The 22,229-nt window shown below is 45.7% G+C and overlaps 1 protein-coding gene across 2 annotated transcripts; it reads left to right on the top strand.

Moving 5' to 3' along the window:
* Positions 1–46: 46 nt before the first annotated feature.
* On the top strand, positions 47–8,144 carry LOC146257615 (amyloid beta precursor protein binding family B member 1-like). 2 transcript variants are annotated; one of them, XM_084674886.1, is made up of 14 exons: positions 47–176; positions 760–1,403; positions 1,512–1,720; positions 1,842–1,901; positions 2,071–2,150; positions 2,243–2,309; positions 2,539–2,685; positions 2,902–3,029; positions 4,031–4,145; positions 4,246–4,330; positions 4,441–4,521; positions 4,728–4,843; positions 5,522–5,698; positions 5,897–8,144. In XM_084674886.1, the coding sequence occupies exons 2-14, from the start codon at positions 776–778 to the stop codon at positions 6,050–6,052; spliced, it is 2,049 nt and encodes a 682-aa protein (XP_084531012.1). In that variant the 5' UTR covers positions 47–176; positions 760–775; the 3' UTR covers positions 6,053–8,144. The 2 variants fall into 2 exon arrangements, with proteins under 2 accessions (XP_084531012.1, XP_084531011.1); XM_084674885.1 differs by having other exon boundaries at positions 4,441–4,536.
* Positions 8,145–22,229: the final 14,085 nt, after the last annotated feature.

The raw sequence follows: 22,229 nt of genomic DNA, 5'->3' as shown, positions 1-22,229 counted from the left end.
TTTTTAATTTTTTTATTACTGTGGCAACTGCGTGACAAGTCAGTGACGCAGGACCCAGCCTCCATCTCCATCACTTGACTCCACAACACAGATAAGCCATCGGAGAAAATGCCCGCAAATTGTGGAAATATGTAACCATAAAGATATATATTGGAAAAAGGACACAAACATCGCAAGTAAGTGAAATGTATTGTCAATGGTGAGATTCAATATATCTTGCTTTATGATAGTGTTTTGTCTCCGATCAGCTAACGTTCACTAGCTTGCTTGCTATCGAGCCCGCTAGCTCAGCCATGCTAGCTAGTGCCAAGGGTGCTGCAGTGCTTCTGATGATGGCGGATGGTGCGCTACGAGTAGCTAATTCAAGCTGGTAATGGCTATCAAGGGCCATGACTGATCAAATGCAAGCTAAAGAAAAGCGGACACAAAACACATTGTTTTCTTCGAATGGTATAAAGCTTGCACATTTTTGTACTTCCCTCCATGGCTTGCATGATGTTCCATTGCAAATACGTTAGGGTCTAGACAAGGCCAAAATGCGCTAGCGAGCTAATGGTTGCTACATATCTTTGGGTCACATATATTGTAGCTTTCTATACGTATCAATGTCACATCAAGTTATTGAAAGGACAAGATGTGTTCCACCTCGCACAGCGTTGAGCGCTTGACACTCAAACAGATAAAGCGGTGCCGTTGAATAGTATAAAAGGAAGGTTATTTACTTCGTTATCGTTAAGCTATTTTCACCATGTTCTCCAGGCTGCTGCATGGTACCATGGGTGGTCATGATGATGAGGTGTCATACGTAGTCAACAACCAGCGACAGGATGAAGAGTTGAAGAACAAGCTGAATGACAGCAGCAATTGGAGTGACCAGGAGTCAACTGGTAGCAATGCCAAGTGGGTCAAAGATGGCCAGAACCAGCTGCGCAAGGTAGCAGAGAAGCACCAGGACCAGGATCACAACTGCAACATCAACCTCAATGGAAACGAGGACGATCACCCGCCGCAGAACACCACTCAGGAACAGCAACAGGGGAACGAGGAACACACCGTGTCCCCCAAGACCATCCATGCCCTGGGCCTGACTGAAGAGGAATCCAAGACCCTCCTCAATGATCCAATACTCATCGACTCTCTTGAATCCTCTGAGGATAAGGAGGGGGATGAGGACGACAAAGAAAAGGAGAAGTCTGAGGGAGACGAAGAGAGCTTGACTCGTACCAGCGGAAAGAAAGAGTCAGAGCAGAGCCACGCGGAGTTGGATCAAGAGGGAGGCGTGACGGGTAGAAGTGCTTGTCTGCTGTTCTCCAATGAGAACGGCACGTCGAGTGATGAGGAATCCAACTGGGCTGCACTGTCTCAGGATGGCCCTGCCGAAGGCTCGCCCAATGGAAACAGAGGTCAGTGAGGATCCAGGGATCGTTCGCCAGTTTGAATGCTTTCAATGATTTGTCAATTATTTTTTACATCTTCTCTATAACCCTCTTTTCCTCTCTCCTCTTTCCCAGAGTCCTTCTGGGATTCTAATGCGTTTGAGACAGACACAGACCTGCCATCGGGCTGGATGCGTGTCCGAGACACCTCAGGCACGTACTACTGGCACATCCCCACAGGAACCACCCAGTGGGATCCTCCATCCCCATTGGATAAGCCGGGCGGGGACTCCATCATGTCCTCCAGCATGTCCCTGGAGACCACTCCATGTGAGGAACCAGAGGTGAGGTTCTGCACGTACCGAGGCTGTCAAGTACTACGCGGACGTGGGTTTGTGAGCTTGTCCTTTTTGCATGTTGTGCTTTCCTGTTCTGCTTATTTGAAGCCATACTTGCTTCTCCTAGGAGACCTGGGGGGATATGTCTAACCCGGATGAAGGCTCTGTAGAGGAAGAACTATGGAAGGTAACTCAACGTGGACAATGTTTCCAATATTGGTACTTTATCAGGTCACACATACCATTTGGATGCATCTAGGATTTAGTCAGCCAAAATTGGGTAGCAGTTGTTGTTGTGTGAGCCCGGTGAAAGAGTTGTTTTACACATCTAACCTTAGTGTTGTTGTTTTTCTTAGGAGGAGGGAGAGGTGGCATCTGACCAGAGCCTGAAGGAGTTTGAGGGAGCAACTCTGCGCTATGCTTCCATCAACCTCAAGTAAGTTGATAACAGATCAAAACAGTGATTGTGTTGGCTGTAACATTCGACAGTTGTAAATTTCACTGTTGCCTCTGTATTTTTCTGTGTAGCTATAACTGTTCCCACTCCGAGGAGGAGGAGAAGCTTGGTCCTCTCTGCACCGATCTGGAGGCTAAAGTACATGGACTTCCTCTCTCTCAGAAACACATCTTGTCACCACACTACTCCAGAAGGAAGGGTCTTCAGTCTGATCATGGATGTCAACACAACTCCTCCCTTTCATAACTGGACTGTTTCCCTCCCCTCTTTCTCTCCTCTTTCCTGCGCCTGCTGTCTATGCTTGCCTTTGTGTGTGTGTGTGTGTGTCTGTGTGTGTGCGTGCACATGTGTGCGTGCATCGTGCCAGTGTTTCGCCGTGCGCTCCCTGGGCTGGGTGGAGATGTCCGAGGAGGATATGGCACCGGGAAAGAGCAGCGTTGCCGTGAACAACTGCATCAGACAGCTGTCTTACCACAAACACAATCTCCACGACACAGCAGGCATCTGGGGGGAGGTGAGGAGGAGCACACAGGAAGAGGCGTGACTCCGGACTTCCTGTCTGAGGCTCTGAAGCGCTAATAGCTCTCCCAGCCTGTCTTGAGACTTGCGAGTTCGACAAATATTATCGAGTGCCAGGCCTGTATCACAATCACACGTTTACTCGTGAGATACAGACAGGCTTGTGGATTAGGAGGATGGTGTTATGAGGAGTGTTTGTTTGTTTTCCCAGGGTAAGGACATGCTGATGGTCCTGGAGAATGACACCATGAACCTGATCGACCCCCTGGGCCAGACCCTGCTGCACTCCCAGCCCATCCACAGCATCCGTGTGTGGGGCGTCGGCAGAGACAATGGCAGGTTAGTGTGCCACCTCCACTGTCACGCTTCCAGCACTGCACCAGATCAGAATCAGAAGGATTTTATTCGCCATGAATGTTTGCACAAACAAGGAATTTACTTTGGCAGGGAGGTGCATACATTAAACATATAGGAATACTGAAACTTAAATATGTGGACTATACAAAAGGAGCAAAGTCTAGCTAATACTAAGGGGGGTCTAGCTAATACTAAGGGGAATAAACAAAAAAAAATAGAATATAAAAAATAAGTAGTAGCCATAATTTACAATCTAATCTAAAAAATACAGAGTGCAAAGAGAACGATACAATAGTGCAAAGAACAGTGTTCATTCCCAGTTTCATTCTCAGCTTGTTATGGACTACACAGCCATATTGTATGGCATTATAGTATTAACAGTTATTCAACAGTTACTTCATCTTACATTTACACCTACTTTAGAAATGTTACATATGATAAGTCTGTTATTATGCTAATAGTTTTGACTTTATTTACCCAATTAGCCATGCAGTAGTTTCCTCATCTTAGACTGCTGTATGTGGTGGTATTTGCACTGTTGTAATTGGGCCATTAAAAGTAATACACATCCAGCTGGTTGGGTCATTATGAGTCATAGCAGAGGCACTGCATCCCACAGAAACTCTTGCATTCAGCAATAGTCTTCTGGAAAAAAAAGGGAAAAAAAGTCTGCTGTGATTCACCAATGCCCCCTGGTGGGCTATGTGTGATACAGCCATTATGGGTCTTTGGAAATCCCTTGTGGACGTTCGCTCCACCCAGGCAATAGTGAACGTGCTCTGCTTTAACATACCTATATTTTCTCTCTTGCTGCATTTTGATGGCGTGTGCAGGGAAAGGTATAGTACAGTCATTTTTGGCTTCTTTTAGTAGCACTGTGCAGTATTTTACGATCATTCTTATGTGTTTCGTAAGTAGATTGGCGATATGTGCATTCATACATCTGTATATGACGTATGTATATTTGCATGTTGTACGTACAGAGATTTTGCTTATGTGGCAAGAGACAACTTAACCCAGGTCCTGAAGTGTCACGTCTTCCGCTGTGACTCTCCTGCCAAGAACATCGCTACGAGCCTTCATGAGATGTGCTCCAAGGTGAGTTTCCCCCAATCACATTCTCATCTGACCTGTCTCATCTGACCTTTAACCTCTCCACACAGAGCTTTGACTCCTGTCTCTGACCCTGTGTCCTTAGATAATGACAGAGAGAAAATCAACCAAGCCTGGGCTGAGCAGACTGAACTCTGACCCATGCAAACCCATGGACATCCCTGTTCAAGGTACAATACTGCTTCTCATTCATGTCGTGCTCATACTGCAGCACTGCTCCAAATGACTATTTCCTCAATCACAAAGTCGCGTACATCCTTTTTCTTTTCTTTGTCAACAGAGTTCCCTGTTCCCAAGAATGAGCTTTTCCAGCGCTTCCTGGTCTATTACCTTGGTAACGTACCTGTGGCAAAGCCAGTAGGTAAGGGAAGCATGGGTAAGGAAAGCTCTTCTTCACATATCAGTTTGGTGAGCTATGTGGCTTTGACTGGGGCTCCAGTCCAACAAGTTGGCAGGCTCTTTGTATATGTGATAGTGTGTGGCTTTGCTTCGCTGTGTGTCTTCCTATGCCATTTATCCGTCTGTCTGGAGGCTATGCAGTAATATTTTTCTGCTCTGTTGTTTCAGGCATGGACACAGTCAACGAGGCTTTAGCGATTGCAATGAACGGCAAAGGGAAGCAGGATTGGACCGCCGTGTCTGTCAACGTGGCTCCTGCCACACTCACCATACTCACCAGAGAGGTACACCACTCTCACCATACTCACCAGAGAGGTACACCACTCTCACCATACTCACCAGAGAGGTACACCACTCTCACCATACTCACCAGAGAGGTACACCATACTCACCAGAGAGGTACACCACTCGCACCATACTCACCAGAGAGGTACACCACTCTCACCATACTCACCAGAGAGGTACACCACTCTCACCATACTCACCAGAGAGGTACACCACTCTCACCATATTCACCAGAGAGGTACACCACTCTCACCATACTCACCAGAGAGGTACACCACTCTCACCATACTCACCAGAGAGGTACACCACTCTCACCATACTCACCAGAGAGGTACACCACTCGCACCATACTCACCAGAGAGGTACACCACTCTCACCATACTCACCAGAGAGGTACACCACTCTCACCATACTCACCAGAGAGGTACACCACTCTCACCATATTCACCAGAGAGGTACACCACTCTCACCATACTCACCAGAGAGGTACACCACTCTCACCATACTCACCAGAGAGGTACACCACTCTCACCATACTCACCAGAGAGGTACACCACTCTCTCTGGGCAGAGGGATGACCTCAGGAAAAACCAGCCGAACGTTGTCATTTATCAAAGGGGCCAGTGGAGCATGTGTGTTTCCCCTCATGGCCGTGTTTGTCCCGTGTGTCCCCCCAGACGCAGGAAGTGCTGTCGGAGTGCAGGGTGCGTTTCCTGTCCTTCATGGGCGTGGGGAAGGACGTCCACACCTTCGCCTTCATCATGGCCGAGGGCCCGGGGGACTTCATCTGTCACATGTTCTGGTGCGAGCCCAACGCTGCCAGTCTGAGTGAGGCTGTCCAGGCTGCCTGCATGGTGAGCCCTCACACACACACACACACACACACCTGTCTAGACTTGAGCAGTTTCAAAGGGGGTAGCTAACGAATCAGTGGAACAGCTCATTGGTATGATGTATTGAGGTTACAGTGACGTAGGTGGTTGACTGGTTCTGGCCACCGTGTTCTTTTATATGAGCTGCATGTGTTAAGACACTGATCCTGTGTTCCGCAGCTGCGCTACCAGAAGTGTCTGGATGCCCGGCCCCCCAGCCTGGGCTCCTGCCTGCCCACCCCCCCCACTGACTCGGTGGCCCGCCGGGTCAGGAAGGGGGTCCAGAGCCTGCTGGGCAGCTTCAAGAGCTACAGGTCTGGATCCCAGTCCCCCTGAGCAGGGAGAGGGACCAGGATCCACACCCTGTCAGACACCTAACCCCCCCACCCCACCCCTCCCATCCACAGTTTTTTGGGCCTTACTATTCACTCATCTGTTCATTTGTGCATGAACGTACTGAGGAAAATGCTTGCTGTGCTCACTGCGGAGTGCAGAGTAGTTTTAACGTGTTGCTAGTTCCCCTTCACGGTTCTCCTCTGCTCCCCCAGCAGAACGCTGGAGATCCAGGGCCCCATCTTTACGTTGGCGCAGGGATTTTATCTGTGCGTGTCGTTTTTGTGTTTTAACAGAAACCATGTCTGGAATGTTGGATACGGATTGGATGTAACCAGATGTTTTGTCTTAAAAGCATTAGGAAGAGAGCGGTAGTCAAGATTCGCACAGAATCACGTCTTATTTCATCCTCAGTGCAATTATGGTTAAATCAACGGTGCCATAATCACTTCCTGTTAGAGACTAGACCACACCTCTTTTTCTACTGATGTCAAAACAAAGCAATGTAATCACTGTCAATAGTTTAGTGTCATGTCCCCCCATGTAGTTTTTCTAAACTGTCAGTACCATAGACTAAACCTCAGCCTGTGTGTAATACTAACCATGTAGGAGCCTAAGGAGTGTGTCACATAGTTGTGTTCCCAACCACTGAACAACGTATTGTAGACAGTCTTCCAAAGAAGCGTCTGATTCATGTCACATAGTGAGTGACCACAGGTCCCCGAGTGTAGTGCTGTTTCTCATACATCTGCATGAACAACTGCAAGTTCAGAGCTTGTGTGCAATAATCAGACTCTCCTGTTTGTGCTGGTGGCATAATAGCTGTGCAGCAAGCACAGGCTCAGGGCAGGGTGGTTTCCCTGAATGTAGGAGGTTGGCTAAATACGGTCCAGCAACTCCTGAACAAAAAAAAAAAAAAAAGTATGAAAAGAGCCCTGGAGAAAATAGACCTCTGGTCATGGAGATTGTGACCTAAAGAATCTTAGCCCTGGATTTTACCATCTCAGACAGTCTAGCCACAGTCCAGATGGAATCCACCGTTACCACGGTTACCTCCGCAGTGACCACCACTGACTAGTACTGTAGATCCTCAACACGCTGCATGCTTTAATAGCGTAGAGTCATTACTGCCTGCAGCGGCTTGTACTGAACTCTATTATCGTCTCATAGTAGATACGTGCTTCTGCTGTATGGTATGAGAAAGGCTAAAATCTCTACTTGTTGTTACGTGTTTGTAAGGCATGTCACACTAGTCTGTATTGGTGTGTATCTATTATAAGCTAGCCTAGCAGTAGATTAGTTTTTACTGTCAGTTCCAGTCCACTGGGTAGCTGGCATCAGGCCGGTCAGTGTGTGTGCTAGCCCTTGGACAGAAGGGGCCCTGAGAGAGCTAATCTACAGTGGTTTACTGCTCTGTCAGGGCCCCAGACCCTATAGTAATGTATTTTGTATTCTTTATATTGTTTGCAAACACAAAATGTACGCTTCTGATGAATTGCACCTTTGCTCATTATAGAAATAATTTTTTTATAGAGATTTGGTGTTTTCTGTTATATATTTTGTTTACTTTGTTTAAAATTGTGTCAATTTGTCAGAAGTATTTAGTGCAATAGTTGTTTGACTTTTTAACAAATGAAATGGTGGGTGAAATATTGAAACACTGTAGTTTTACATTTAAATGTAAACATCCACTGTTAGCCCAACTAATTAGTACACCAAGATGACCGTGCTCCTCCTCGACAAAGCTAGCTGTGTTAGTAAGACGATCCCTCAAAGAACTCAGAGCTAGCTAGCTGTGTTGGGTAGAACATCAATCAGATAAATTGGAGCTAGCTTGCAAGCTAGAGCTGTGTGGCACTGATTTACTAACGGTGGATTATGGCTTTAACTGTGTCGTACATGCTGTATTTATCTCCTGATCACTATTCATTGTGCTCCTTTTCTCACTCTACTCACATATTAGCACTAAAGTTGACATGAAAGATGAATATTTGAACCTTAGCAGATTAATTTATTTCAGTTTATGTAAATTAGGTGTGTATAAAATGTATATGTATATAGAAGTCACTGCACAATAAATGTAAACATATCTAGATTATTGACTCCTGTCTTCATTGGTCATGCGACAGAACTTTTTCTGAGTGAAGCCATGTGGATCTGATAGATTGGATTCCAAAGGGCAGTTCTAGATTACATCAGCCTGGAAATGTTGCCATTGGTAACCCATGACACAACTATAGAAATCCTCCACTGCCTGTCAATGGTCTTATCTAACATTCTCAGCAATCCCATTAAAATGTAAAAGAAGCCATGCAAACTGTGGTTGTTAGCATATGTATCAAACCTGCTGACATTGGTTTTGCCACACATATTGAGCAAAGACAGGTACATGAATAAAATGTTTAAGACCATGTGTCACCTGCTCAATTCATGTCAGCTCCACTGCCCCACCTGGAGTGTTCAAAAGAGAGAGGATGGTTATTGTTTCCCTGGGAGATGGCTTTGGAGATGAAAGGTACACATCAAGTGGTGTCCAGACCCAGAGCCAGTCTGGTAATAATGCTCTCTCCATCTCAACAGACATTCTGCCCTGCCAGCAGGATGGCTCCACTGTTGCACACATCAAGGGTTTGGCCATAATCGGGTCCTTTTGAAGGGATAGGCCAAGAACCTTACTCACTCAGCAACTGTGTGTGTGTTTCTCTGTGTGTGTGGTGTGTGTGTGTGTGTTTGTGATGGTTTATAGCTGCTGTTCTATCCCTCATTTTTACAATTCAGTCTTGTTAATTTGAAGCCTGTTGGCTCACAGTGGGTGAGAGTCTGAGTTCAGTCTCCTGGAAGCAGCTGACCCATTTCAAAGCCTCCCCTTCCATCTCCTTCCCTAGCCACCAGCCGCTTGGAATTCACAGGTGCTAGAGTCTGTGTCCTTAGAGTTCTTTGAAACATTAGGATGCTTTTTGTAGATTACAGTCAACAAGACATGGTTTTGGATTTGGTTAGTCATGTTGGGCATCTGGTTAGTAGCCATCCAGGCCCCAAATCCGATCCGTTTTCTTCCTCTGTTACAATGCTTGTTTGAGACACGTAAAGGATTTCCAATGTGTGAGTGCATGTGACTTTTTATTCATTTTAACGTGTCTTTGGTAGTCTTCCACAGTTTCTTGGTGTCAATCACACTTTGGGTAGTTTGGCTGGAGGAGAAAATAATCACAATTATAATTATGCCTATAATTATGCATGCAGCATTTGTGTAATGGAGATTTATTTTGAGTAATGAATGTGTAGTCTTGTGGAACATTGCTTTTCGTCTCAGAGCCGTGGAGTGGGCCCATATCCCCTGTGCTGGGCCCTTCAATCTAATCACCCGTCCCCAGTATACCAGGCTGGATAAAGGAGACGAACAGGCTTCATTTTAAAACTGGTATCAAGGTCTGGGAGAGATGATATAAATCCCTTTAGAGACACCGCCTTCTCTATCGGCTTCACATGGATGGAATATACAGCAGAGAATACTTCTGATACACATCCCTCCAAACCTCTGTTTCAATACAGTGTACATAATCAAAATGCTCACTTCAGGTGTTGTCATCAGGTAGACAAGACTACTGAGCTGTAAGAGGGTGTCAAGTCACAGCAAATCTAAAACAGCCACAGGAGATAAAGGTAGACTCAGGATTCACTTCAGAAAAATCAGAGGGTGGAGGAGTGACACAGAGAGATAGAGAGAGAGAGACAGAGAGCGAGACGGAGAGAGATACAGAGAGCTAGACAGAGACAGAGAGAGAGACAGAGAGAGACAGAGAGAGAGAGAAACAAAGGATGGACCATGCCAGGCATTCTCTCCTGCTGTGTTCACACATCTGGGATGCACTGGAGAGATATGCAGAGTGGAAGGATGGGCAGGTGATATGCATCATGCAGGAATCCATGTGTGTGTTTTCCTCATCTTTGTTTTCAGTTGTTTGGGTTACATCTCTTGCTCACTGTGGCAAAATGAGAATGCCATCTTGGTTTTTCGATAACTTGCATCAAAGCAAAAGCGTTTACGTTCAAAATTGTAATTCTTTCTCAGCCTTAAAGGGCAGGTTCAGATATAAAGAGTGGTTGTGGGTGACAATTCGTTTTTTGGTTCAAGCATGTGCATCACAGAGCATGCAGTTGTGATTAAAATGGCTGATTGATTACATTTGATTTTAGTGATGTTCATGGGGAATACGTATGCAAATAAAAGTGTCTGCTCCTATTAGTACCAGCTTCCTCCTGTGGATTCGGTCTTTTGTTGCTTGCCCCATGTGCTTTTAGGATGGTTCAAAGGCCTCTTCAACAACTCTCTGCCCGCTCTCACTTTAGTGGGCGTGATCTATCATTAAGTAGACGTATTAAGAAAACAGCGATTCCTCTGTTCGTTCGTTGACTTTATGCTGCTTCCTTGTGCTCGAACAGAAGCGATATTCCCTTTGTTTTCAGAATAAGGTGTCACTAGTTGGGATGTTGAATGTTTTCATCGAACTGGGTACTCATTTTGGCCACAGGTAAATTAGAAAGGTATGTACAACGCCACATCGCCACAAAACAGTTTGGTTGGCAATATATCGTATTTAATCAGGATTTAGGTTGGTTGAGGGGCAGTTCTTTGGGCGTATGTGAGGCCCTTTGTGACATGCTTGCGTATAAAAAGGGCTATACAAAAATTGTATTTTTATTTGACTCAACGATGGAGTGCTCGTCCAGGCCCCAATGGAAAACAAGCTAGGAATTCAGGGTGTGTTTTTAAAAGCACAGCCCAAACTGACACTCATGCACCCTTTTGAGTTTTTTATTTTACTGCCACTTACCTTAGATCTCAGTCTATAATGGCTCAGACGTAATGTCTGCACCTCGGGTTTGTGAACCGTCATGGCTATAGAATGCAATTCCTTCCGCTGCCAAGATAGACGCAGCCCCCTCGCTGAACCTGTCACTAGTCTTTCATAAGAGTCATTGACTTGTCACTTTAGAATGTCCTTTTGTTCCTAGACAAATTCCTCTTCTTTACCCTTACCCTCCCCAATTTTCTTTCCCTGCTTTTGTATTAAGACAGATCAAAGTACATTATGAACAAAATGCAGTGAATAGGAACTGAGTGGCCATTTCTCTGGTGCTCAGCATTGTCACAATAATTTTTGATCATTAAGTTCAAAATGAAAGACGGTAACAAATTCTTATTTTCATGCCTCACCAGTTCATAGGTCACTGCCAGTCTGTTATGGTCTGTGATTATAGTATATGGAAATAACATTTCTCATTAACTTATGAGAGACTCTGGTTTTGAACTATCCTTAAGCAAATAGCAAAACATCTTTGTTGTTTGTGTGCTCAAAGATTGGAAATCAATCATACATTTAATCTAAACCATGATTCATTGCAGGTGTTTGTTGCATTAGAAAAGTGCTAAATCTACGCCTTGATGAACTTGCTGATTGGTTTACAGGTGTAATTGCTAACAGAGAGATTACTTCAGTTGTAGACCAGACTGGCTGGCAAGCCACTGGCATTGCTGTCCTCGTCACTGGAGAGTAACTGTGAAGAGCCTTCCAACCTCACACAAATCTCAACCTAACTCAACCCAATCCGCTTGTGGCCCACAGAAGTAAATTGCCTTGTTACTTAGCAAATTTGTCCAAGCAATCAACTCCATCTCACATGGGGTACATCCATGATTGCAATCCTGGTTGGCTCACTGGCAGTCATGGGGGACAGGGATAAGAGAAGAATTACAATAAAGCTGGAAATACTTGTAATTGTCCCTATCCTCCATATGTATTCCCCATCCCAGTTTTAACACACCAGAGATTCCATTGTCTGAGGTGTAGAACCATGGTAAGGTCTGAGTGTTAAAAATAACAGCAGTACTTAAAAAAATACCCTGCCATTGGCCGAGTGGAAAATCCCCAGTTTTGGTGGACGTGGAATAGTCAGTATCAAAAGTGAAGTGTGCAGTTCTTAAGGATTAAAGATAATTGTTCTCAAAAGTCACAGTACGAGTATCATATCTTTGTATGTAAATGCAACTGGAGAAATGTTTAAAGGTTTATTTGGGTTTGCACAAGCCCTATTGAAATGACCAGAGGAGGGTCTGACATACAGGGGCAGAGCCTGCCTGCTCAGCTCACTCTATATTCATCAGTTTTTCTCACATGTTGCTGTGGAGAGGAAGGAGATGAAATGACCAGACTGGAGGTGAAACAAGGGTGCACAGGGGGAGGGGAGATGAGGAGACGTGGGCTGGGGAGCTGTTGATTCTCATTTTGCCATTCCCATCTCCCAGTGGGATAGTCTGAGACAAAGATAAATACAGCCAGCACTGCCATTTATAAGCTCCACAGCAGACACAATTTCACCCATTACCTGACTGACTCACAAGAGAGGTCTGTCCCTTGTAGAGGTCTGTCCCTTGTATTCAGACTGCTGCTTTCCTAGTGCCCCTTCCCCTCCCTCTCCTCCATGTCCTTTGTCCACCACACATCTCCAGCCTCCTGACCAGTTCAGTCCTGCTCTCCTTTCATGCTCAAATACCTGTGTGCGTGAGCACAGTGCATGATGTATTTTGGATGTGATGGAGAGAATTTTAGTTAAATATTTGTGCGTATAATAATAATTGTGTGTCACAGAGAAAGGAGGATGGGAGAGTGTTTCTCATGATTAATAGAACAACATTCACAGGTTCCCCCAATGACATTTTGTTTTGTATTTTCTTTTTCTTTTTTGAGCAACTTGCCTGTGTAAAGAACAAAAGAAGTGAGCCTGTTTCATTACATACAACCTCTGTCTGTTATTTAGTTTGGATTGAAAGAGTGGAGACAGTCATGTCTCGTTTTTCCCATCTAAAATATTGCAGCAGTCTCACTAGATGCCCCTGGCTGCACCCTCTATGACATGACACTTCTCCCTGAATTGGGCCCTGTCGAGAGTCCTTTGCCATGTGTATCGATTCTGAAACCAAGATGGAGCTTGATGGTTCACTGGTGACTTCTCTTGACATACCCTGCTGTGCTTTTTATAAATCAGGGCTGAGAGAAGCTTCCCTGAGACAGGTGCATTATGCACTAGCTGTCTCCCTCTGTGACTTGCTGCAGTCCCCACCTCCCCGCTGCTCTGGTTATCCACCCTGAGCTAGACTGTGGAGCATCGCTGTACAATGAACATGCATGAGATAGTCAGCCAAGGAGCCTCCCTGTCACTATCTATTCACTGTACTATTTAATAATAGAGGAAATCCACACAGCCTATTCTGCGTTTGATGTGGGTAATCACATATAGTAGAACACACCTAGCAGTTTTCTTAATGAACTTCGTTTGGCAATGGACTTGTGTCTTTGTGTTAGTTAGGTTTAGGATATGTAGAAAGGAAATGTCAAAACCTCCATTATAAAACAGGATCGTCTCCATTCTTCAGGCTATTGTTTCCACTAGTGTTTAATACCACTATCTTTTCCTCTGTGCTTATTCAAAGTAAAATGACACCTTCAAGGCCCTGCCTGTAATTTGGGTTAATTGTTCTGGATGGCTGGATCACTTCCAAGCAGTTCATCCAATTTCCATTTAAATTGAGCTATCGGAGCGTGACACGGGTGGCGCTGGGCTAGGCGCTGTGGCGGGCAGCAGAGGCATGCCCCCGGGCTGGTGGCTGCTGGGAAACTTGTTTACAGGTCTTTCTGGGGGGCTCTCAAGTGGGTCACTGTCACACATGCAATCACACACACAATCACGCGGAGAATGAAAATGCAAGAGCACACATTGCCTAGCTCTCACGTTGGGTCTGATCCTTGAAGACAAGGCTGTGTGTACGTGCAGGCACTTGGCTTTGAGATCTAGTGCATACAAAAGTAGAAGTCTTACTGTAAGTCGCTCTGGATAAGAGCGTCTGCTAAATGACTAAATGTAAATGTAAATGTAAATGTAAGTCTCTAAATGCAACACATGCCTGGCAAGAGATTTAGCTTAGAAATCACCCACTGCTGTGACAGTACCTGGCGGGGACCAGGAAGTCTCTGCAACAGGCCAAGCATCACTTCCCATAAAAACACACCCTGCAGAATTGATCTGCCCAAGTCTGGAGATGACTCCCATGTCATACACATTGCTTCTGGGTCGAAAAGGGATTGGGGAAACGCAAGCATTAAATCACCTGCCCCACCTCCCCTTCTCCCCAGTTCCCCCATCAACAACAGAAACCCTCCCAGTCTTTAGACATCAGAACCAGACTGGGGACTGACTGATCAGAGCTGGACGATCATCTGAGTGAATGTCCGACTCAGCATTCTCCACATCAGGCTAGATGGTTGGTGCGTTAACGCAGTCTCAGATGCTACATTAAAGCCTTTTAAAAGAGCAAAGGAGCTTTCGCCCCCACACTTTTTCCAGGCTGGTATTACCAGGTAGGTCACGGAGAAGATAGAGGCCACACTCACATGACTCCAGTAGACTAAACGCCACCAGGATGAACAAGGGGGTCACGTCCACGGGGACTCACCTCAGACCCCTGTCTCCTCTGCAGGCTTCGTTTCTCCCAGAGTCTGCCCGTTAAGTGCACGGAGGGTCATTCTTATTTGAGAATGGGAGTGGCAATTTCAAATTGATTTAAGTGTTTGTGACCAGATAGAGAACCATCTGTCTTGTGTGGTGTGGTATGTATTTTGGTTCTCCTGTGTTTGAACTGGAGCCCGGATCTGCACAGTGAGTCGATTTGCTTGTGATGGTGGTGGGATCACGTCTGTCTGACTGTGAGGCCTCACTTGAGTTAGATCAGGCCTCTCGCATAAGCTGCTCCCCTTGAGGTGTCCTTGACTGGAAGCACATGAAGCCTATATGCAGGGTCCATGCTCTGCTTCCCTCCCTGCTTCCCTCCCTGCTCCTCTCCCCTCTCCTCCCCTTTTTCTTTCCCCTTTTCTCCCCCCCACGCCTACCCCCTGCTCCTCTCCTCCCCTTTTTCCTCTCTGCCCCCTCCCCCCTTCTCCCCTCCCCCAGGAATATGCTGCAGGTTGCTTGCAAAAAATAAATGTCCAGATACTTCTGTAGTTTTGCTCTCTGATCTTCACACAGGTTCCTAAAACAAAGCCCCCTATTAATATTTATAGCAGCTCTAATGGGATGGGATCAATGGAGAGAAGAGAGAGAGTGTGAATAGTCCTAATATATGTGCTCCCTTTTCTCTCCATCTCCTTTTGAAGTACAATAGGAGTGTTTGAGAATGGAATTCTGCGATAGACACACAGAGAGAGAGACAGAGAGAGAGAGAAAGAGAGACAGAGAGGGGAAAGAAGAGAGAGGACTATGAGGGCAACAATGAGAAAGAGAAAGTGTGTGTGTGTGTGTGTGAGTGAGAACTAGAGCTAGAGCATGCATATTTTGTACGTACAGCATGCAGCTTGTTAGCAGGCTTGTATTTCCTACCCAGACAGGTATTGTGCATTGTTATCCTTACAGTACAAGAACATAAAGCCATTATTGACAGCAGAGCATGCGACTTGAATGCCTATTTGTCCTTTCGATTGATATCTGAGCAAAGTTCTGGATGGCCTGTCTCCATGACTTTCAGTCCTCCCTTTGGTCTATAACTTAACTACTGAGGGAGAGTTCTGGCTAGTGGGCTGGAACCGCCGAACCCCGGTGTCTTCATTGGCATGCCCGTCATGGTGGATCTCACAGATAAAAGTTGGACAGCTTGAGACAGTCTGCTCTGTGTCTTCAATGGGTGGGCAAGCTGCCTAGTGCTCAGTAAGCGAATTAGGTGGGCACGATGCCCATCGCTGCCCCCCTCTGACAGACAGTAGCCCCACCGCTTGGTCTTTAACTGCACAAGGAGAAAGCCATTAATCAGAGGTGCTTGCATCTCCTGGCTTTTACTGTTCCACAGAGGGGGAGGGGGGATGGGGGGATGCAGACGAGTGCTGGTCCTTGGTGATAAATGCCCTCACTTCCACACCTTTTAAAAGTACAGTTTATCAATTGGGAATGGGAACGGCGTGTTTGGGGGCTTCGGGGGAAATTGCCTTTCCCTTTCCCTCGCAGCCACGGGTGTAAAAGTGAATGGAAAGGGATGTAAGGCCATCTGCCCTGTGAGGTGATGTATACGCTGAGAATGGGGGAGAGCAGGCCTTTCAATCTCTCTCTTCACCTTTCCACCACCTCCCACTCCTCCATTTGTTTTTGCTCTTGTTTTCTTGCAAGTACTTTCTCAGTGTCCCCTGTTCTTCTCATCTTTCTCTCTTCAGTTCCCTCCATTCATTTCTCCCTGGGGCCTTGCAGCAGGACTCGGGGGTGTCGTGGTTGACAGGCTGAGTTCTGGGAGGTCAGGAGGGCAAGGGCGCCATTTGCAGACCTAGGGGGAGGGGGGTGGGGACAGAATGCTGAGACAGCAAGCACACTGTGTCTGGGAGCACAGTGTGAATACCCAGTCCAGGGTAGAGCCAGAGAAAAGACTGACCTTGAGCCGTGAGCAGGAAAGTACAGGCTGATCTCTCCACCGTTGAGCTGGGTTCTCAAGCCCCTCTGTCCGGGGCACTTTGGTTCTGACTGTGTGCTGATTGGCATGTGTTGTTTTCTTGAACTGGATTAAATCCAGCCCCTCATGAATTATTATGAATCATTATGAATGCCCAAGACAGAGGACTACAACACTGAGAGAAGCTTTAAATAGTTTTTTCATTCTATCCTTTACAGATTGATATTCATGAATACAGGAATTGATATGCCACAAAAGGTTTTGTAAAATGCAAAATTCTAAGGTGAAAATTTATATTCATGAATGCAGGACTTGATATGCCACAAAAGGTTTGGTAAAATGCAAAATGTAATTTGTTTAAGTTTAACGCGAGTATTGTTTGGACTAATAGGATATCTCGATTTGACTAAGTTTGATTTTCTAACGGTAGTTTTTCCCCTGCAGCCAGTGCTATCTGTGCACTGGGGGGTGTCAGTGGGGCTCTTGGAAAATGGAAAACAAGGAGGCTATGGTAAACCAAATAATGAGGCAATGCTCCCTGTCTCAGATTAAAGAGCCTGTCTGGAGGCACGCAGGGCGAGGTGCTGCTCCTGTTGGGTGTTTTTTATAAATGTATTTCAACCATCTGTACACAAAATAACCCTTTGCCTTCATTTACGCAGACAGAATGCTGTGTCCAACAGGCTGCTCTTTGACTATGCAGTGAAGATTTGTGTTGAGGGTCATCTTCCTAGACAGGTTCACTATGAACACATTTTTATTTACTACAATAACACTGTATTATTCAAACAATATCAGCTCAAATTGCACTATAACATTACAAAAAAACCAGCTCACAACCAACACCACATTCATGTGTGTTTTGCATATTATAACAGAGGCTACTTATGTTTAATTCAATGGTTCCTTTGCATTTTTAGTTAAGCATGCCTTCTTGTCCGAGCAGACTGCAAGTTACAGTAGATAGACTAAGAGCTTTGGTGAGACATTGATGCATCTGTTATGGAGCTAGAGGAGGCATGGGGTTGCCAGAACACTGTAGTGCTCTAAGAGTCTGACTCGACCCCCCCTCCGCCACCACGTCCCTACATGAGTGACACCACTGCAGTGTCGATGTAACTGTGTATCGTTCCCTGCAGCTGTCCTTTAGCACCCCAGGAAGAGCTCTACTGTTCCCCGGAGAACCCAGTTCTGTTTCTGCAGAAGCGTGTGTGCGCACACTCCTGGAAGAGGACGCGTCTGGGTTCTACCCTATTGCCAGTCTTGTCTTGCTAGTGAACAAGAAGTAATGATGGATTATTTGGGGTGCTGGACTTGACGTGTCCCTCACTCAGTGCGGTCTGACTGTGTTTCCATGTTGAGAGATGAAGCATGAGAGTTATCCTGGCTGTGCGGACCTCCTTCTCCCTGAACCTACAGGCAGCAGTGAAGAATAAGCATCAGCTGAGCGGCCTGCTGGCACACTCCTTGTCTGGGACTAAGTCTGTTCCAGAATGCATATGAGTGTGTGGATAGGAATGGTCAAATGGCATCGTGATTTATAGTTAACTGGAGGGGTCTTTCTCGAGAGCTTTGTGTGGAGAGTATAAAATGTATCCCCAAGATTCTCTGGCCCTCATACAAGAGAAACTGCTTGACTATACACCTCATAGACTGCTCTGTTCTCATGGGTTAGCTTCTGTGAGCATGTACTGAGATGTAGCTACAGATCCTTGGGGGTTGCAGCAATGTGGTGGTGACTGGACCATGCTCTGGCACCTGTGAGAAATGGGCAGAGACAAGCAAACACACCAGATGGCAGTGAATCTGTAATCAGAAGTCTCTGGTGAAAAATGGAGGACTAGTGGAATGTGGACTGGTCTCATATTCAGATGGCGTTCTCTCAACATCCTTTTTTTATTTTGGCAAAAAGGTTGATCTATTGTCCTGTTTCTATGGGGACATTGCGGTTTCTTAGTCAGGACCCCCTGTAGACCGGTGCTACAGTATGTTGCGTCTAAATGATTGCTCCCAGCAGCAAATTGGACCAGCTTTCCCTTCCCCGATTTGATGTATACAATTTACAGACGGACAAAAGAGATTTTTGAATATATTTGAAATAGGTTTGACCCGTAATGGGTCCCAATAGGACAGTGTCTGCTCTGGCCCCCTCCCCTTCACCCCCAGAGGAACTCACCTGTGATTTACCTCCCCCCCCCACTTCCATGTGTGACAGGATGGCATGGTGGAAGCCCCACCCCCCCCTGACCCCAGATGCTCCCTCTCCCACAGGAGTGTGCATAATTGGCTAATTAAATGGAGAGACAATGGCCCTGGCGTAGCTCATTAAAGACATCGCTCCATCAGCTCCTTCCCCACCAGTTCCTCTAACCCCCTCCACCCCCCCCCATCCTGGCAGGAAAGGTCACACTGAGACTGGGGGTTTCTGGGAGACGCTGCTGTTTCTCGCATTTCTCTTCAAGCGGGGCTATCATATTGCTTTAATACAGTAGGTGGTAGGACTGCTATAGATTTCTATTCTTTTGGGGCTATATTTTCCGGTTTGCTCATCTACTGTGCCTGAAAGAGTTTGTGTGGAGTTCTTGGTAGTAATGCTGGACTTCACCCAGCCTGACAACGTCCAAACACCCGCACACCCCCACTCCCCTAATGTGTTACTCTTATCTGTCAGACTGATGGATTCTGCTTGACCTTTCAAAGTTGAGTTATTTATTGGAAACAGAAACACATCTCTTCACCCCCTCATGCCTCTAAGATAAACATGCTCCCACACCCACACAGGCACGTACATATTTCAGCAGATGGCTGGCTTTCTGTCAAAGACAAGGGGTTAACATGAGTCCCTTCTGAAATGTCAGGCCTGTGTCCAACATGCTGACAGAATCCCAAACCGCTCTGTTTGTTATGTGAGACTCCATTACATTCTGTAACTTAATCTGCTAGCCCAACACAACCAGGGCGGTTCTGGGTACGTACTGACTCAGGACCAGGGCTGCTCTGGGTATGTACTGACTCAGGATCAGGGCTGCTCTGGGTATGTACTGACTCAGGATCAGGGCTGCTCTGGGTATGTACTGACTCAGGACCAGGGCTGCTCTGGCAATGTACTCACTTTGGAGCAGCCTGCTTGGCCTGGTGTCTGTCTGACTTTGACGTTCATAGGAAAAAATGTTACGTGAAATAATGCTAAGTGCATAGTTGTGTAAACTGGGAGTTGCAGCTTCATTGCAATACATGGCACACCAGACATCAAATGAAAAACTAGCCCATCCATTTACTAAGTGGTAGTGGTGGCTATAGATTATGTGTCAACTTCCAAGAAGTCGGTTGAAATGACTTTGGTCCTGAGGGTATATAGGCAATCCTACAGTTATGTTTGTAAACAACGTATTCAGAAAACTGACATATGTTCAGTAAACTGACAGCTGTACACAACTTGTGTAGTTGCAATCAGAGAAATAAATCAACATTAGGGGGGAAATATTTTAGCCATATCTCTTGAGTACTGTTTTGACAGTCATTGCAGCAATACATAGTTGAGATTTGAGTTTAAGCAAAAATACAGCAAGTCTTCCGTTGGGACTGGCTTGTCTTCTATTTGAAATAAAGATTGAATCAACCACTACGTTTCAGTAAAAAACACCATTCATGGAGCACATTGTTTGTTTGAACATAAAGGTTATTTACCACAATTGTAATCGCTTTGTGGATATTGCTTTTGTTTCTCTAGAGTTTCATAACCAATATTGGATCAAATCCAACTAGGCAGATAAACATTTCCATTTGATGAGAAAAATTGAATCAAACCACATTTCGATACAAACCGAATGGCACTGTGAATCACTTATGCACAGTCAATGATTGAACTGGAATTCAATGCATTCCATTTGTTTTTATTTATTTCTGTAACTGATGGATGAGTTGGGGTTTTGCCACTTCGGTTCATACATAATTCATCACAGTGAATTGTGTTTGGGAAGTAGGCTTATTGACTGGCAACATGATTAGGAAATTGTTAGAATTAGTCATATCCAATCAAACCAGGCTACTAGAATTATTTGTGTGAGCCAACATAATAAAGTCTTTGTAGCGTCTGAAAGCATTTCAAACACAAACAATTATTTCCCTAATAACCGGCAAAATTACACTTTTATAGCCAGTAGTTTCTGTCACCAGGTGTTGCATTTAACTTCTATCAAATGTTATCTCTTGGAATCAATCACTTATGGAAAGCGTAACAGATCTACAAGCCCAGTCACTTGCCTCTGACCCTCAGCCTGTCCCTGCCAGGCTCCTGAGTAACAGATGGAGGTGAACCAATAGAGGGAGCCCAACAGCCACCTCTCCACAGATGGCTCATCCCTCTCTGACTAAGGCCAAGGGCAGGAGCCTCCTCACCCACTCATCGTGCACAACAGCTCAATGGACACACAACACCGAGCTTATCAACACAGGCATCATCTTCCAGAGCTAGAGTCATGTCGGTTTAAAAAAAGAATTCTGACGGTCTGCTCCCGTTAGACTAACTGCTGATTGGCTTCAAAGGGAAGCAACACAGGATCTAAACCGATCTAGACTTCTGAGTGTTTCATGCTGTGTGTGTTAGAAGCTCGTAGTGGGCTATTTGTTTCCTCGATTGTGTGTAAGGGGCTTGTAGTTGGGTATTCGCAAAGTAAGGAGGCTGCCGAGGAGAACACGGGGGTTCTGATGTGGACAGCTGTCTCAGCAGATGCCCAGTGAGACTGGAGGAAGGGAGGGGAGCAGGGGAGGAGGGGTCTGGCTTGGCACATGGGCTGCTGTGGTTCCTCATCACCCGTCCGCTTCAAGGACTTTTTAGGCATCTTCTCCCAGACAGCATGCTTGCATAGCCAGGGGTGGTGTCTGTGTGTGTATGGTTGGGGGCGGGGGGGCTGTCAGCTGTTTGAATGGGCCTTGGGTAATGGAGGCCCCCAGAAGGGGAAGTCTCAGGGGGGTCCCAGAGCGTTTCCATGACTGCGATGCTCATAAGCGTCTCAGCGTTAGTTACCTCACAATACCGTCACGCCACGCTGGTGTCCTTGGCTGCATTAAGCCGTGGATCATCATGTGGAACTCCTGCATAAAGCTCCAGTCCTGCTCACTCCACGCCATCGCCTCACGATTAATGAGCTCCCGAGTTCATTGTGACGGATGGCTTGGAGATGTTGACATTGAAGTTGTTTACCTAAATAAGACTAACTTGATGTAAAGATAGGTGATTTCAATATGGCAAGTAGTGATACATCAAGATGTACATAATTTTATGATGGATGAAGGCCTCGACTCAAATACTGTTTGACTTGAATGTATTATACCAACACAGTGTATTGCAGTTAGACAGTCACTGTTATAATATGATGTATGCTTCATTGTTATTATGTGATCTCAATTCATCTAGGCCTGATGGTCAGCCCAGCAGACATGCATTAACATGCATGTAAAACGAATCCTTGAAACATATTTGATGACAGTAGGGGAGAGGTCTTTGTTTCTCAGAGTTATACGGTGTGTTTACTATTCTTTGTTTACAATTGAAGGTCATGAATGGGGGTTCTCTTGAACATGGATGTGTTCTATGCACACACACACAAACACACATACACATGCACACACACACACACACACTTCTATGGTCTCCTTGTCCATAATTAAAACAATTAAAGTCGTTTTGGTGACATG

This window comes from Hypomesus nipponensis, chromosome 15 (genome assembly GCF_054491055.1).
Source record: "Hypomesus nipponensis isolate SF chromosome 15, ASM5449105v1, whole genome shotgun sequence".
Lineage (NCBI taxonomy): Eukaryota > Metazoa > Chordata > Actinopteri > Osmeriformes > Osmeridae > Hypomesus > Hypomesus nipponensis.
This window is presented reverse-complemented; position numbering and strand designations above follow the sequence as displayed.

Excerpts from the sequence above, each read along its gene's own strand:
- LOC146257615 (XM_084674885.1), top strand. The coding sequence starts at position 776 with ATGGGTGGTCATGATGATGAGGTGTCATACGTAGTCAACAACCAGCGA. Across the intron at positions 4,844-5,521 it reads TCACCATACTCACCAGAGAG|ACGCAGGAAGTGCTGTCGGA; the intron begins GTACACCACTCT and ends GTGTCCCCCCAG. Across the intron at positions 5,699-5,896 it reads CTGTCCAGGCTGCCTGCATG|CTGCGCTACCAGAAGTGTCT; the intron begins GTGAGCCCTCAC and ends TGTGTTCCGCAG.